This window comes from Hippopotamus amphibius, chromosome 11 (assembly GCF_030028045.1).
Source record: "Hippopotamus amphibius kiboko isolate mHipAmp2 chromosome 11, mHipAmp2.hap2, whole genome shotgun sequence".
Classification (NCBI taxonomy): domain Eukaryota; kingdom Metazoa; phylum Chordata; class Mammalia; order Artiodactyla; family Hippopotamidae; genus Hippopotamus; species Hippopotamus amphibius.
In genome coordinates, this window is record NC_080196.1 from 38,784,672 (window position 1) to 38,799,610 (window position 14,939).

The following is a 14,939-nucleotide window of genomic DNA, read 5'->3' on the forward strand; positions in this document are numbered from 1 at the left end:
ACATTCAAGGTAATTATCGATATGTATGTTCCTATTACCATTTTCTTAATTGTTTTGTTTTTGTTTTTGTAGGTCCTTTTCTTCTCTTATGTTTCCCGCTTAGAGAAGTTCCTTCAGCATTTGTTGTAGGGCTGGTTTGGTGGTGCTGAATTCTCTTAGCTGTTGCTTGTCTGTAAAGCTTTGGATTTCTCTGTCGATTCTGAAGGAGATCCTTGCTGGGTAGAGTATTCTTGGTTGTAGGTTCTTCCCTTTCATCACTTGAAATGTATCATGCCACTCCCTTCTGGCTTGCAGAGTTTCTGCTGAGAAATCAGCTGTTAACCTTATGGGAGTTCCCTTGTATGTTATTTGTTGTTTTTCCCTTGTTGCTTTTAATAACAGTTCTCTGTCTTTAATTTTTGTCACCTTGACTAATATATGTCTTGGCGTGTTTCTCCTTGGATTTATCCTGCCTGGGACTCTCTGTGCTTCCTGGACTTGGGTGGCTATTTCCTTTCCCATATTAGGGAAGTTTTCAACTATAATCTCTTCCAATATTTTCTCGGGTCCTTTCTCTCTCTCATCTCCTTCTGGGACCCCTATGATGCGAATGTTGGTGCGTTTAACATTGTCCCAGAGGTCTCTTAGGCTGTCTTCAGTTCTTTTCATTCTTTTTTCTTTATTCTTTTCTGCGTCAGTGATGATCACCATTCTGTCTTCCAGGTCACTTATTCGCCCTTCTGCCTCAGTGAATCTGCTATTGGTTCCTTCTAGTGTATTTTTCATTTCAGTTATTGTGTTGCATATCTCTGTTTGTTTGCTCTTTAATTCTTCTAGGTCTTTGGTAAACTTTTCGATCTTTGCATCCAGTCTTTTTTCAAAGTCCTGGATCATCTTCACTATCATTATTCTGAATTCTTGTTCTGGAAGGGTGCCTATCTCCTCTTCATTTAGTTGTTTTTCTGGGGCTTTATCCTGTCCCTTCATCTGGTACAAAGTCCTCTGCTTTTTCATTTTCTCTGTCTTTCTGTGGCTGTGGTTTTCAGTTCCACAGGACGAAATACTGCTGATACTGCTTGATACTGCTGTCTGCTCTCTTGTGGAGGAAGCTATCTAGGAGCCTCCTGTGTGCTTCCTGATGGGAGGGACTGATGGTGGGTAGAGCTGGGTGGGTGGAGCTCAGTAAAACTTTAATCTGCTTGTCTGCTAATGGGTGGGGCTGTGTTCACACCTTGTTGGTTGTCTGGCCTGAGGCCACCCAGCGCTGGAGCCCACAGGCTCTTTGGTGGGGCCAATGGCAGACTCTGGGAGGGCTCACACCAACAAGCACCTCCCAAAACCCTTGCTGCCAGTGCCCCTGCCCCCGCCAGTGCCCCTGCCCCCTCGGTAAGCCAAAGCTGCCCCCCCACCTCTGCAGGCAACCCTCCAACACCAGCAGGTAGGTCTAGTTCAGTCTCCTATCGGGTCACTGCTCCTTTCCCCTGGGTCCTGGTGAGCACATTTTTTTGTGTGCCCTCCAAGAGTGGAGTCTCTGTTTCCACCAGTCTTGTGGAGGTCCTGCAGTCAAATCCCACTGACTTTCAGAGTCTGATTCTCTGGGGATTCCTCCTCCCATTGCTGGACTCCCAGGTTGGGAAGCCTGATGTGGGGCTCAGAACCCTCACTTTAGTGGGTGGACTTCTGCAGTATAACTGTTTTCCAGTTTGTGAGTCACCCACCCAGCATTTATGGGCTTTGATTGTAACGTGATTGTGCCCCTCCTACCGTCTCATTGCAGCTTCTCCTTTGTCTCTGGATGTGGGGTGTCTTTTTTGATGAGTTCCAGTGTCTTTCTGTTGATGATTGTTCAGTAGTTAGTTGTAATTCTGGTGGTCTTGCGAGAGAGAGTGAGTGCACGTCCTCCTACTCCACCATCTTAGCAGAGATTTATATGAGAGCCCATTTGTTTATTCTTGATTTTATTTCCATGATTCTAGGAGGTGGGTCAGAAGGGATCTTGCTTTGATGTATGTCATAGAGTGTTCTGCCTATGTTTTCCTCTAGGAGTTTTATAGTGTCTGGCCTTACATTTAGGTCTTGAATCCATTTTGAGTTTATTTTTGTAACACATATATTTGATATGAAACATACATTAAATTTCCTTGCTGCCCTTTTAGTAGAGGGAGCAAAGATTAACCCATGTATTCAATTTGCCATGTTTAACTGCATTCTGGCCCTGGCCAGACACTCCTGGCCATCTCTCTGGTGTCGACCAGGTCTGCTGCAGAAAAATTCTGATGTTTGCTTTTTTCCCTTTATAGCGTAGGCGGCAAAGTCACGCAGTTTTTCAGATCCTTTGCCAGGCACCCTTGGCATAGGATCCACAGGGTCCCTAGAGAAGGCAGGATGAGGCTTAGGATGAAAACTGTTCTCAGCCACGCCTTTAGGGCCTGTTTAGTGCTCTCCTCACCCAGAGCCGCTCTCACAAGCCCTGCACTCACAGAGGGCGGCCACACCCTCCTGCACCACCGGGCAGCTCTCCCGTCCTCTGCTTGTGCTTCGGACAAAGACACAGCTGTCCTGAGACCTGGCACCACCCGGCAAACCCACACCCCCACCAAGGGACTGACTGTAACTTTCCCGCAATTTTTATACTTGCAGTTCAGTTCAACTCTGGCTAAATCTTTCTCACATAAACACCATTTTAATCCCTTTCTTCTCTTTTTTTTTATTTCAAGAGCTGTTTAAAATGCAGAAAAGAATAAAAAGTATAACATTCACTCACATACTCATCCCCAGAATTGACTGTAGTTAATATTTTTCACGTACACTTTGTCTTTTTATTTTAATCAAAGAAATAAAACATTCCAGTTGGTGTTGAAGTATCCTGTGTTCCTCAGCCTCTCCTGAGAGACAATCACTATCACGAATTCAGCGTATCTCCTTCCAGAATAAAAACATTTTTCAGGCATGTATGTTTCCTGAGTAACATGTGCACAGCAGTTGTGAAGCACACTGTAAACCACATGGTGGTCTGCAGGTGGAAGCGGCTTTTAAGAGGACAGTTCTTGGCCCACTTTTTCACTCTCCTTATTATCAGACCACCTACCGTATTTCAGCTGCAGCCCTATAATTTTATGTACATTATAATGTTTAATCCTCATTCCTCAAGATTTAGGTTGTTGTAAATCACTTGTTTTTCTGGCTTTTTTAATTACTGCTATGGCAACAACAATATTTTTTCCTTCCTTTTTTAAACTTCATATACATAGTATTTCAGCCTCATTATGGGTTAGATTGAGTTTTATGGGTGGGCCTGGGAACTCAATCAAAATGTATAGCTTTATTTCTCTGGAAAAATTGCTTCCAAGCTTCAGACAGCCAATTACCAGGGAAGTTTTGGAACACCACCAGTTTGAGTTGGGACCATAGTACTGTTTACATTGTGCTCTGATTAGTTCACGGAAGGGTAGCTGATCTCCCCAGAGATCGTAAGCTTCTTAAGGGCAAGCAGTACATCTTCTGTGTTTCCCATAACACCCAGCAGGTACCAACTTCAAAAATGTATTCAACAAATGTTTGTTTAATTCCTTCAAAACCCAGCTACCTTGTCTGCCTCCAGGAAATGGGTGCTGATGGGAGGGTGGTGGGAACCTCTGCAGTAGTCACTAAATCATACACCATCAAACTCAATGATTCACAGATGGGGCCCAGGGAAGCAGTGTGTTTTGTCCAGGTTCACGTGGCTGGCTGGTAATTACCGTAGTAATAACAGTATCAGCTATTTTTCTTAGAGCCTAGTGCATGCCAGCACTGTTCTAGGTGTTTTACATTTGTTAATGTATTTAATCTTCACACATAAAAAGTTTTAGATAGTTATTTTTATTATCCTCATTTTACAGAGAGGAGACTGAAGCCCAGAAAGGTTAAGCAGCTTGCCTAATGTCACAGAGCTGGTAAAAATTCAAACCCAGGAGCCTAGTTCCAGAGCCCATGCTGACAGCCACTTTGCCATCCTACCTCTAGTTCATGAACGGCCATGATTAAAACCTGCTGCTTGACTGTCACCCAGTGATCCTCTCAACTGGAAATATTTTACATAATAATACAGTGCTGGCATTTTCACTTGCTTCATGTCATAGGCAAGATAGGTACTTTTTTCCTAATGCTTACATATACATGCTACCAAACTCAAACAGTTCAGAAAAGTGCAAAAGTACGATTAATGTCTCTTGAAATTCTCCCATCCAAAGCTAAAATCTTGATCAACATTTTGGCAAACATTCTTGTAGACATCCCTCTTTGAATGCGTATGTGTATAGATATTTACAATTTAACGTAATTGGGACCTCCTTCTAGATGCATTTTTGTAACCGAGGGAGTGGTGTTATTTCCGTTAGCATTGGACACGTGAGGAAGCCACAGCTCAGGAAGGGGGCGTGATTTTGTCCTCTGAGAGCTGGCACGTGCCAGAGTTGGGACTTCAGTCCCGTGTGGGTTCTTCTCTTTGGGGTATGTGCTCAGAGCAAAGACTGCACATATTTTTCGACACCCGTTGTTCCTGTTCAGACACCTCCTCCCGGCACGCAGTCTTGGCTCTGAACTGAATGGTGCTGCGCCCCTGTTGTTCTGTTGTCTTCCTGGGAGGATTGTCTATTAAAGAGGAGATTCTGGGTCCTGGGCGAGTAGGAATATTTATACAGCCCTCAGTAAGCTCAATAAAGATGGCTGTCGAGCTTTTGCGTAGACTCAGTGGTGGTGGCGGTGCCCTGGCCCCGTGAAGCGCAAACCCTCCTCAGGGTTGCACCGTGATTACAAATGTGGCTCTGATGTGACAGTGTCCCAAGGCCGCCTTATCATTTCCCCACTGGGCAGCACTGAAAGTTGTTTTGAAAAAGTTCAGGGAAAATGGAATCTGATATTTTGGAGGGAGAGATGCTCATTATCTCATCCTAACCAGCTTCCATTCTTACTCGTACTTTGGTCTTGGGGTTGTTATCCAGTTTGCTGAAAATGAAGTCATCTCTTCCGCTCTCGAGCTGTGTTAGTGAAAATGAACTCTTATGTGATTAGATGTTAATGCAGGGTAATGGAGGATTGGTATTAAATTGAGGCCTTCTGATCTTATTACTCCACAGATGCTCCCTCCTTCTCAGGCTGCTGCCCTGCCAGCCTTGCTTCCCCCAGCAGAGGCGGGGACCCGTGGTGCCAGAGGCTGGGGCGGGGAGACAGGAACCGAGGGGGCGATGGTGAGAAAAGGGAGGCCGAGGTTTAGGTCTGGCTCTACCCAGGACGGCTCACAGCAAGCCCTCACTTCCTTCAGGGCCTTGGCCTCCACTCCACACTGTGGAGGGAGAAAGGGTCGTCCACAGAGGGCATAATTTGGGGCCCTATCTGCACTCTCAGAGCCCCCAGCATGTTGTTGAGAACTGTGAGCTTACGACAGTCAAGTCTTACCTTCGTGTCCAGAAGCACTGGACGATTAGAAGAGAAAGTCTTTACTCTGTCTCCTTCACTCCCACCCCCCCCACCCCAGTCCTTTTTATGAAACTGGTTAAACCTAGTAGTTGTCACCGGCTGAGTTCACGTGCCCTAGTTCTGTTTCCCTTTCCTGGAGGGGTGGTCTGGGAAGCAGGGTGGACCAGGTTTGGTGTGTGCTATCTCTTGCGTTAGCAGAGGGGATGAGACTCTGATGCCCCTGCAGTGTGGACCCCTAGCTTCTCCTGACCTGCCAGAGGAAGGATGTAAATCTGTGCTCAGTCACCCTGCTTGGCTCAGAAGTGACCTCGACGCCTGTGGGAGTCCAGGCCCAGAGTTGAAGCCTCACAGGGCCTTCCTCATAGGCCCACCCTGGCCCACAGGATTTCCAAGGGAGCCGCGTGGGTCTGAGAGCAAAACACTTGAGAAAATGGGCCTGGAGTACAGGCCCCGGGGATGGTCAGATGGCATCACCTTCGAGTATGAATAGTAGCCTTTTTGCAAAGAGAGTGATTTTTCTTACACTGTTTCCAGAAAAATGCTTCCAGAGGCACAGACTTTGCACACAGGATGGTAACGACTTTTTAATGACCTTAAGGGGCCTGGTGTCCAGGCAGCAGTGAATCAGTCTCAGTGGGAGGCTCGTGGTGAAAGAGAAGATGGAACACCTGAAAGCAAAGGGGGAAAAACAAACCACAAATACATGTATTTTCTTTGGTAGCATTGCTTGGTAATTAGACAATTAGAGGAAACAGCTTCCCAGCAGCTGGCACTGGCGCTGTGTGAGCGGAGGAGGGATGCAGCAACTGTGAGCGCCTCACCTTTCCTGTGAAAGTATCGCTGGAGCTTGCAGCTGTGGGTGCCGCGCACCCCTGTGCGTTCTGATGAGCCGGGAGCAGACCGCCGCCTCTCAGGGGTGCTTGGGGGCTGCTCGCTGGGCTTTAAATAAACTGGCCCAGCCCCCGCCGATCCTTGAGGAATGGCTTTTAAAATAGTGGGGCTGCTTTTGAGCCCACCCAGAGACTGGCTAGTCTGGAGAATAAACTGTTTGGGGGATGCATTTGGAAGTGGGAAAAGGAGGGCTGGAGGGAGGCCTGTGGAGGAACTGCCTCTTCTTCCCCAGGTGCCAGCACTCTCATGGGAGTGGGGGTGAGAGGTTCAGACAGAGGAACCTGGGGCCCAGGCTGCCGTGGGTGCCCACCCCCCTTCCCCATCCCCCTGTCCTCCCCTTGCCCTGCCCACCCTGCTTCAGCTCCTCCTCCTCCCAGGACCCTCCAGTGAAGTCACTGTGCCCGCCTGGACGTGTCCATTCAGCCCACAGCCCTCCCAGGGTGGCCCCATCGTGGCCCTGTTACTTCATGAACTCCGCCAGCCTTGATCACCCCCGTTTGGCCACACTCGTGTCACTACGTGCACGCAGTCTGCACTTCGTGCGCTTGTTTATGTCAAGCTTTATGAGAATCCCATCGCCTTCACAGATGGGCAGGGCGCCTTCTTTGATGAGATTGTAGGGGAACACCGTGCCCCTCTCCACACAGTGGGTGGAGCCCTGTCCCTGCCCCGCTGTGGTGCAGGAGGCCCTCCCCCTCCACGTGCTGGGTTCTGTCGGCCCCACGCTGTTAGCAGGGTCAACTGGACGGTCTAACCAGGCAATGCTTGTGCTTCTCCTCACAGGTCCTGGCAATCAGTAACTTTTGAAAGACGGCCAGCCTCCTTCATCCGAATCGTTGGAACACACAACACAGCAAATGAGGTAAGGGTCCCCTTTCGTGAAAGACACGGTGCTATTCCCTGGTGCACAGGTAAATGCCTCATCCCAAGTTCAGGAAAACTGCTGTTCAGACAGCTTGCTGCAGAAGGAAGTCCTGCTCTCGCACAGTGAGGACACTGTTATCATTTCTGGATGTCTCTTCACCAGCGAATGGAAGCCCGCTCCTGTGGCTCTGCTTCCTCCCGCCAGCCACTCTGCAGAGACCTGGAGAGGTCAAATGCCCTGTCCTCCCAGACACCAGCTGTCTCAGTGGTCCCTGGGCCCTCTGAGTGTGGTGTGCAAGGAACCCCAGCCCCATGGGGGCTGAGGCGCACAGTTGCTGGTTTCCTCTGTCCGTCCAGCCGGTCCCGTGCTGGCCTGCACATAGGTGTCACGGGCAGGCCTCTTGCTGCCTGGCCTGCTGCTCGCCTGGGCCCAGGCCTGGATCCCACAGCAGCAGCCCTGCCATGGGCCGTGCTGTTTGTACATGTTCCTTCACCTTTGGATTTAAGGGGAAGAGTGGGCGGGTTATTCTCCCTGCTTTGGTCAGGGTGGCCAGCAGGTGAGGTTCTTGGGCCTCAAACATGCTATTTTCTCTGGAATGGAAATGGCTCCGGAGAAGTGCACTGGGTTCCTCCAGATCAGAGAGGAGAGGACAGTGCCTGCAGTGAGTAGAGAGCGTGAGGGAGGGCGCTGTGAGTGATTGCACCAGGGCCGCGCCGTGCCAGGCACGCAGGGACTGCCCCTCAGCAACATTCACAGAGGCCCCTGGGGCGTCCACGCACACCATTTAAGGCGAGAAGAACGTCTCTTTCCATTTTGAGTGCGAAATAATCAATCTGTGAGTGAGTTAGTACTTAGCCTTTCTGTGCCTCGAGTGGGTGCTGAGTTGGCGCTGGCGGCGGTGGGCAGAGTCCGGCAGTGGCCGAGCTGCGGGCTCCGTGTGCTGCGCACACCCTTGCTTTTACACAGACATGCTTAGCGCGCACCCCTGAAGGCCTCACCGCTGGTTCAAGACCGCAGTCGTGAGGAAAAGTAAGGTTGAAACTCAAGAGGTAAATGAAAGGCATAAAAATAGTAACCGTTCTGTAATTTCACCTTAACATGAACTTTCTCCGATCTGTCCAGACCGGCTTCCTGGGCACGTGACCAGGACCACTGCGTGGGGCTCCATACCCAGAAGGTGGCTCTGAACTTAGGGTTTAATGTTCTCCAGCACCCACTTGAAAGTCTAAGTAATTTTACCTTTGAGTTTTCTTTTCTAAGGGAAGCCCCACAGGGCAGTGGTGCATCCACGGGGGCTTGGAGCCTCAGCTCACCTGCAGGCCAGCCTCTGCCCCTCACCTTCCTGGGACAGGTTCTCAGCTACCCACCCCTGACCCCTGGTGCCTGGACCTGCCCAGCCTCCCCCTCCTCAGCCTGCCCCGTGACCTCTGCCACCTGTGACTCTCAGTGAGGGCCCTGCATGTTTGTGGGGAGAATCAGGGTCTGGTATGAGTCCCACGTGCAAGTCACAGGGTAGGGCCCTGGGTGCCGTGAGGGTCTGCCCTGACCTGAGGCTCTCCCCTGAGCCCTGACCTGAGGCTCTCCCCTGAGCCCAAGCAAGCGCAGCATCAGAGAGCAAGTGAAAACCGCAGGACATGTCAGGAGAGACACTGGGAGAAAAGGAAAAGCTCTTTTCCTGCCTTCTGAACGAGAGGCTCTACACTGTCGTTTTGCAGTGAGCCCACACGTGACACAGCTGGCCCTGCATTCATGCATTATGTCTGTCAGATCAGAATTCTCCAGGGCGCATCAAGGTGTCTCTGGTGCTTCAAAAAGCGTTTTAAGAAGTGAAAATATTGTGATAATTTATATTCATTTTGCTTTTTTGTTCATTTAGAATAAAAATGATATACGCCCACAATGTTTCTTGCAGAGAAGAGCTTATAAACAGAAGCCTGAAACTTTTTCTTACCTCTTCATTTCAAAACAAACCTGAAAATTATAAACATAAAGCAATTGATATTTTTTAAAGCAATTGATTTTTTTTTAGTTTTTATAAATTTATTTATTTATTGGCTGTGTTGGGTCTTTGCTGCTGCACACAGGCTTCCTCTAGTTGCAACAAGCGGGGGCTACTCTTCGTTGTGGTGTGCGGGCTCCTCACTGCTGTGGCTTCTCTTGTTGCAGAGCACGGGCTCTAGGCACATGGACTTCAGTAGTTGTGGCACACAGGCTCAATAGCTGTGGCTTGCGGGCTCTAGAGCACAGTCTCAATAGTTGTGGCACACGGGCTTAGTGGCTCCGCAGCATGTGGAATCTTCCTGGAGCAGGGCTCGAACCCAGGTCCCCTACATTGGCAGGCAGATTCTTAACCACTGCGCCACCTAGGAAGTCCAGCAATTAATATTTTTTAAAGCAATTCTTTAAAATTAAAGAATTCTAAACGTCAGGTCATAAAAACACTTTTTTCTTTTTTTGATGATGTAACAAAAGTAAATTTGAATCTGCATTTTAATATGTATTTGAGCCCCAAACTAAACATCATAGTTTTAAAATTTTGCCAATAAATCTCAGTTTTTCTTACCACTTAAATTAATTACATGTATATTACTTACTAAATTGGAAAACAATTTGAACTTCTCTTTACATAACAGTATATGAAGCTAAAATTAAATATTTTTATTTGCAATCACTTGTTTCTTATATAATGCATTTTAAAAAAAGACAGGTTTTTTCTTTAATTACTAAATGGGACTCTGCAGTTATCATCTACAACAGAAGGAATTCTTAGGTCAGAGAAAGCTGAGAAGCACTGGAGCAAGTCTGGTCAGGGTCTTTTTCTAACTCTCAGCCCCAAGCCCAACACCTCAGAGACCAGATGAAAAATAATTTCTCCTGACAGAGCTCTAAAGCTGGAGTGTAAGATACCTTCTCCCTGATGAGTTTACAAAGATATCTGTACAAGGAGCCCCAGCCACTTTGGACCCACCAGTTTGGAGACTGGACCAGCCAGTTTCCATGGGTTGACTTAGGTCACTAGTTAACTGGTGACCAGTCTTATTTGGCTGATGAGTGACTTGCTCAGCTGCCTTATTGAGTGGGTTATTGATCAGGAAAAAAGCCTCAGTGTAGTGTTGCCAACCTGAGAACATCTCAAATCATAAAATAAGCAATGACCAGGATCATAAGGCAAGAGCCACAAACTGTGTCATTCTCACAGCACATAAGAAGGCACGAGAGTTGAATTTCACAGAGCCTCAAGAATGTAGCAAACCCTCAAAGAGAACGTTCTTCACTGCAGCACACCAGGTTCTGGACGTCATATCCCCCTTCTCAGAGAAAGGCAGGAATGCGGGGCAAAGTGTGAGGGAACAAGGGTGACGGAGGCTCATCGGGCAGGACTCCTGGGGGAGGCAGGACTCCTGGGGGAGGCAGGACTCCTGGGGGAGGCAGGACTCCTGGGGGAGGCAGGACTCCTGGGGGAGGCAGGACTCCTGGGGGAGGCAGGCCTGGAAACCGTGATGGTACCGACGGCCGGGGAAAGTAGGTGGGGGTCCAGTACAACCCTCGTCCCGCGTCCCGTGGAGCCAGAACCATGTCCTGAGAAGACAGGGCTCAGGGCGCCTCTTCCTCACAGTGGAGGATGACGTGAAGGGAGGGGAGGTAGGGGTTCCTCAGTCTGGCCCTGCTTGTTTGCCAAGTGACATCAGCGCCCTTCGTTTAGTCAGAGCCGCCAGGACCTGTTTCCCGTTAGATACTGAATGTTACCAGCCCAAAGACTGTGTGTGAATTTCAAGAAGCGTAGGTGGAACTGGTTTCTAGCATGGGAAGGTAAGATGGTGCGTGTAGATAGCCGGAAGAGAAATGTGCCCTGTCTCCCAGTAAGACTGTTTTCTGTAGGTGCTGCCCCATCCAGAGGGGGAGGGTCAGAGCAGGGTGTGGCGGGGAAGCACAGCTTGGAGCTCCTGTAAGTTGAAGAGCATTCTGCAGAGACAGGTGGGCTGTTCTGGCAAAAGGTGGAAAGTGGCCTGTGTATGTGGCCAGAGCTGCTGGTGGCTCCAGGGCTGTGGCAACAGAAAATTCCCCCACCTCCAGATGTCCTAGCTGCTAGGGGAATAGCGGAGGCGTGCAGAGCTAAAACAGATTGGGATTTCTTGCCCGATGTGGGCATGTGTCTGTCTTGCTCTAGCTGGGCAGGCCTCCCTGCGCCAGACTTGGCCTCTGTGTGGTACGCTGATCCCCATTCCCCACTCCGATCAGGGCCAGCTCTCAAGTGACGGCAGCCGAGGAGGACTGTGGACATTCAGATTTCCTGATCACCTGTTTGGGCACGCTTCTGATTTCCTTGCCATTTCATCTCTGTCCTCTGGGAAGCGCGTGTCTGCCGCTGGCATCTGTCTCTCATTTTCCTTTGTGAGCGCCACAGCAATGAATTCATTTAATTTTTTAAGCTACATTTACGACTTCTGTCAATAAATTCCCCTAATGTTTACCTCTCAAAGACTCCACCACTTGCTTCAGTGACCTCCTGCTCCTTGTGTACTCAGCACTTCCTTGTCATTTATCTTAACTTTCTAGAATGTTTTCCTTTCATTGCCCACCAGCGAGTTTGCCATCCTGCTCCTCCTCTCTGCTCTGCAGTCCCCCCCTCCCCGTGCGGGGCGAGCTGCTCCCGTTCTCTGCTCTGCCCTTGGATGCGCGCCTCCCTCTGCCCTCTCGCAGGCTTCTCTCCTCTGTCTTCCTCTCACGCTTAGCACTAGATGGCAGGCACATGTCAGTGTGTCTTTCAGCGAGTCCCCTCTCCATCCTGCTCTCCTTCAGTTGTTTCCATTTACCTGACTCTCCCCGGTGCCTGTGGCCAAGGAGGCCTCTTGGGCTGTTTCCTCCTTCACTTCCTGTTGATCTCAGTTGCCAGTGCAGCCGTGAGGTCGTTCCAGCCCACCTGCCTCAACTGCTACTCGACCCTGAGCTACTCAAGAAACAGACGTTGCTCCCCTTCCTAAGGCTCTCCTGCCTGAAGGAGGTTACGAGTGGCCTTGTCAACAGGACCACCTTCAGGCCCTGGTGGATCTGAAGTTTCTGCTCGTGCCATTCAGTGGCCAGGCTGGTTCTGACACAGTGCCTCTCACACACTCTTCATCTTCACTTCACTAGTTACCACAGCAGAGCGGCAAAGGCACACTGCTTTGTCCTTAAGGAGGTCAGGCTGGGTCCCAGTGAAGTCTGTCTGTGGACCTATGACAATCTGTCAGCCTGTTAAAAGAAACAGAAGTTATGCCTGTTTCTTCTTATGGCTTTGGGAGCAAGTTCTGGAATGATTTTTCAGGAGGCAGAGACCTCAGGGGCACGAGCAGCCCCAGGGGTTAGAAAGGACTTGTAGGAAAAGCTAACTTTCTGCCCTATGGAAAGACCGGGTTCCTGCTCACAAGAACCCCCAGGAAAGCCTTTGCCAAGTCAGTAATGGAGAGTGAGGATGGGGTCAGCCGTCTGTAGGCAGCTCTCAGGGCTCCATTTACATACTGAATATATGTAGCTGAGGAGACAGGCTGTGCGGTATTTGTCTGGTATCCCAGCTGCAGCCTGGGCTTGGTGCGTGTGAGCACAGAGTACCTGCTGCCTGAGTGGGCAGATGAATTGTTCGGTCTGTCCATCCATCTCTCACTCTCCCCATCAGGCAGCCAAATAAAGGAAAAGATTTAGTGAAACAACTTATCCCCGAGATCCCCAGGGATGAACATCACAGCATGTCAAAGGACAGAAGCCAGCACAGAAGAATCCATGTAGCAGGATTACGTTCAAACAGGCATCAAAAACAGGCAAAACTAAGTTATAACATCTAAGGCTGCATACACAGAAAAGACATGGTTATTCTTAAAGCCAGACTGTGGTTTCCAGAGGGGAGACTCAGATCAGGAAGGGACCACAGGGCACCAGGGATGTTTCTGGTTCTTGACCTGCGTGCGGTTTATGTGGCTGGCGTTCACTATGCAGTTATTCAGCAAGGTATACATTTGTATTTCACGCACCTTTTAGTGCATGGTTTTCACAATAACTATGTTCTGTTTTAAGCAAAAGGAATAAATTGGTGAGGAAACCAAAGCTGAGCGATGTTAAGGGATTAGCACGCGGTCCCTCCTGCTGAGAGTCGGAGGCAGGGTTTGAATCCAGGCAGTTTGGCACTTAACATCCAGGCTGCTCCGTCTCCCAAAAAGGCATAGTAAATCCTAAAGCCCCAGAAGTGAGCCCAGCTCTGCCCTGGCCAGGTCACTGAGTCAGGCTTTGGTGACAGCTGGTTCCAGGAGAGAAACACAGGCAAGGCCCTTCCCTAGGGGGGTGTTGCAGTTTCAGTGCCTGATAGAAATCAGCCCATGCAAAGAGTGCCTTAACCTGGGGTGGGCTGTGGTGGGGTAGGGGGATGCTGCAAAGAGCAGCAGCTGGTGGAGGCCGGGTGATGGAGTGAGCGGAGGCAGTGGCAGCTGATGGTGATGGTCCTGAGGCAAGCTTTCCTCATCTGAAAAGTGGGTCACGTCATCCTGGCCCGCCCGGAATGGGCAGGTGGGGATGAGACTGTGCTGTGGCGGGTTTGGGAGGGTGGGGGGGTGCGGATCCCTCCGTGAGCTCCTGGGAGTCTGCCGCAGGAGGGTCTGCACTGCCGGCACCAGCAGGGTGGAGGTGGAGAGCCTGTAAGTGGCTGCTTGAGCTGCCCTCCAGGACCACTCAGCGCCGAGCCTGGAGTGAGGCAGAATTTATTTACAGGCTCTGTCAGGCCATTGAGTGGCTGTGGGTTCCCTGTGCCATCCTTGTTCCCATAGCAACATGTAGCTCTAGTGAAGAAAAAACAAAAAGAAAACAGAGTGTTTAAAAACAAAAAAAGCTCCTTCCTGGCCCAGTGATAGTTATTTCCCAGGCCCCGTCCCCTGGGTCTGGTCACTCCCTGTCTTGAGTCCCCAGGGATTCCCTCCCTGGCAGCATCCTCTGGAGGATGTCGTCTGAGAAACAGCCATGATGTACAGGGCAGGGGGTGGGGAATGAGCTGAGGAGAAGAGAGAAGTGGGCGGAAGGAAGGGAGGGGCCTTGTCCAGTGTGGACCAGGAGACCTCAGTACTGGTGCCAGCCTTACCCCCAGCCAACTGTGTGACCCCCAGTAGGACACTCCACCTCCCTGGCTCTCAGGACGCTTGTCTTTAAAACAAGGAGAGTGAACTAGGTCTTAAAGGTTCCTTCCCAGTGAGACAGAAGAAAAAGCAGAAGAAAATTTATAGCACAATTACAAAAGGCATCTTTTATAGGCATCTTTATACTTAAATGTCTATTAGGAAAGATTTTATTGGAAAAAGACAGGAAAAGTGTCACAACAGTGAGCACGTCATCGTTCCAGACGCTCCACAAGCCTTACGCCTGTTGCAGTGGAGCAGCAGTTCTGCACCAAGCAGCCGGCCTGGGAGGAGGTGCACACAGCACCTGAGCAGGTGAGGCCTGGGGGCTGCCAGGCAGCAAGATGGACAGAGACACCAGCCTGTGAGGATGATATCCAGCCATGTCCCACAGCGGAGCCAGCAGTGAGGAGGCAGGCCTGAAATCTCCCTGCAGCCGGAGCACCTCGAGACAAAGCAGACACATCGCCTGGGTGACATGCAGAACTGCCAGGGGCGGTGGAGCCACCCGCGCAGCCTTGTGGGGAGAGCAGGGGCCCTGGTAAGGCCATGTCTGCCAGTTCCACCTGGGACCTAGAACATTGCTCATTTTTCTATTTTAGTTTTTCAAAAAT

General features: G+C 50.0%; 1 protein-coding gene across 4 annotated transcripts in view; it reads left to right on the forward strand.

Moving 5' to 3' along the window:
- The window catches only part of BTBD9 (BTB domain containing 9), a 404,849-nt gene that overhangs the window by 379,530 nt on the left and 10,380 nt on the right, over positions 1-14,939 (forward strand). For all 4 annotated transcript variants that reach the window (XM_057698346.1, XM_057698348.1, XM_057698345.1 and 1 more), the window contains one exon: positions 7,111-7,189. In XM_057698346.1, the coding sequence (XP_057554329.1) occupies positions 7,111-7,189 (79 nt within the window). The remainder of the gene's footprint in view (positions 1-7,110; positions 7,190-14,939) is intronic.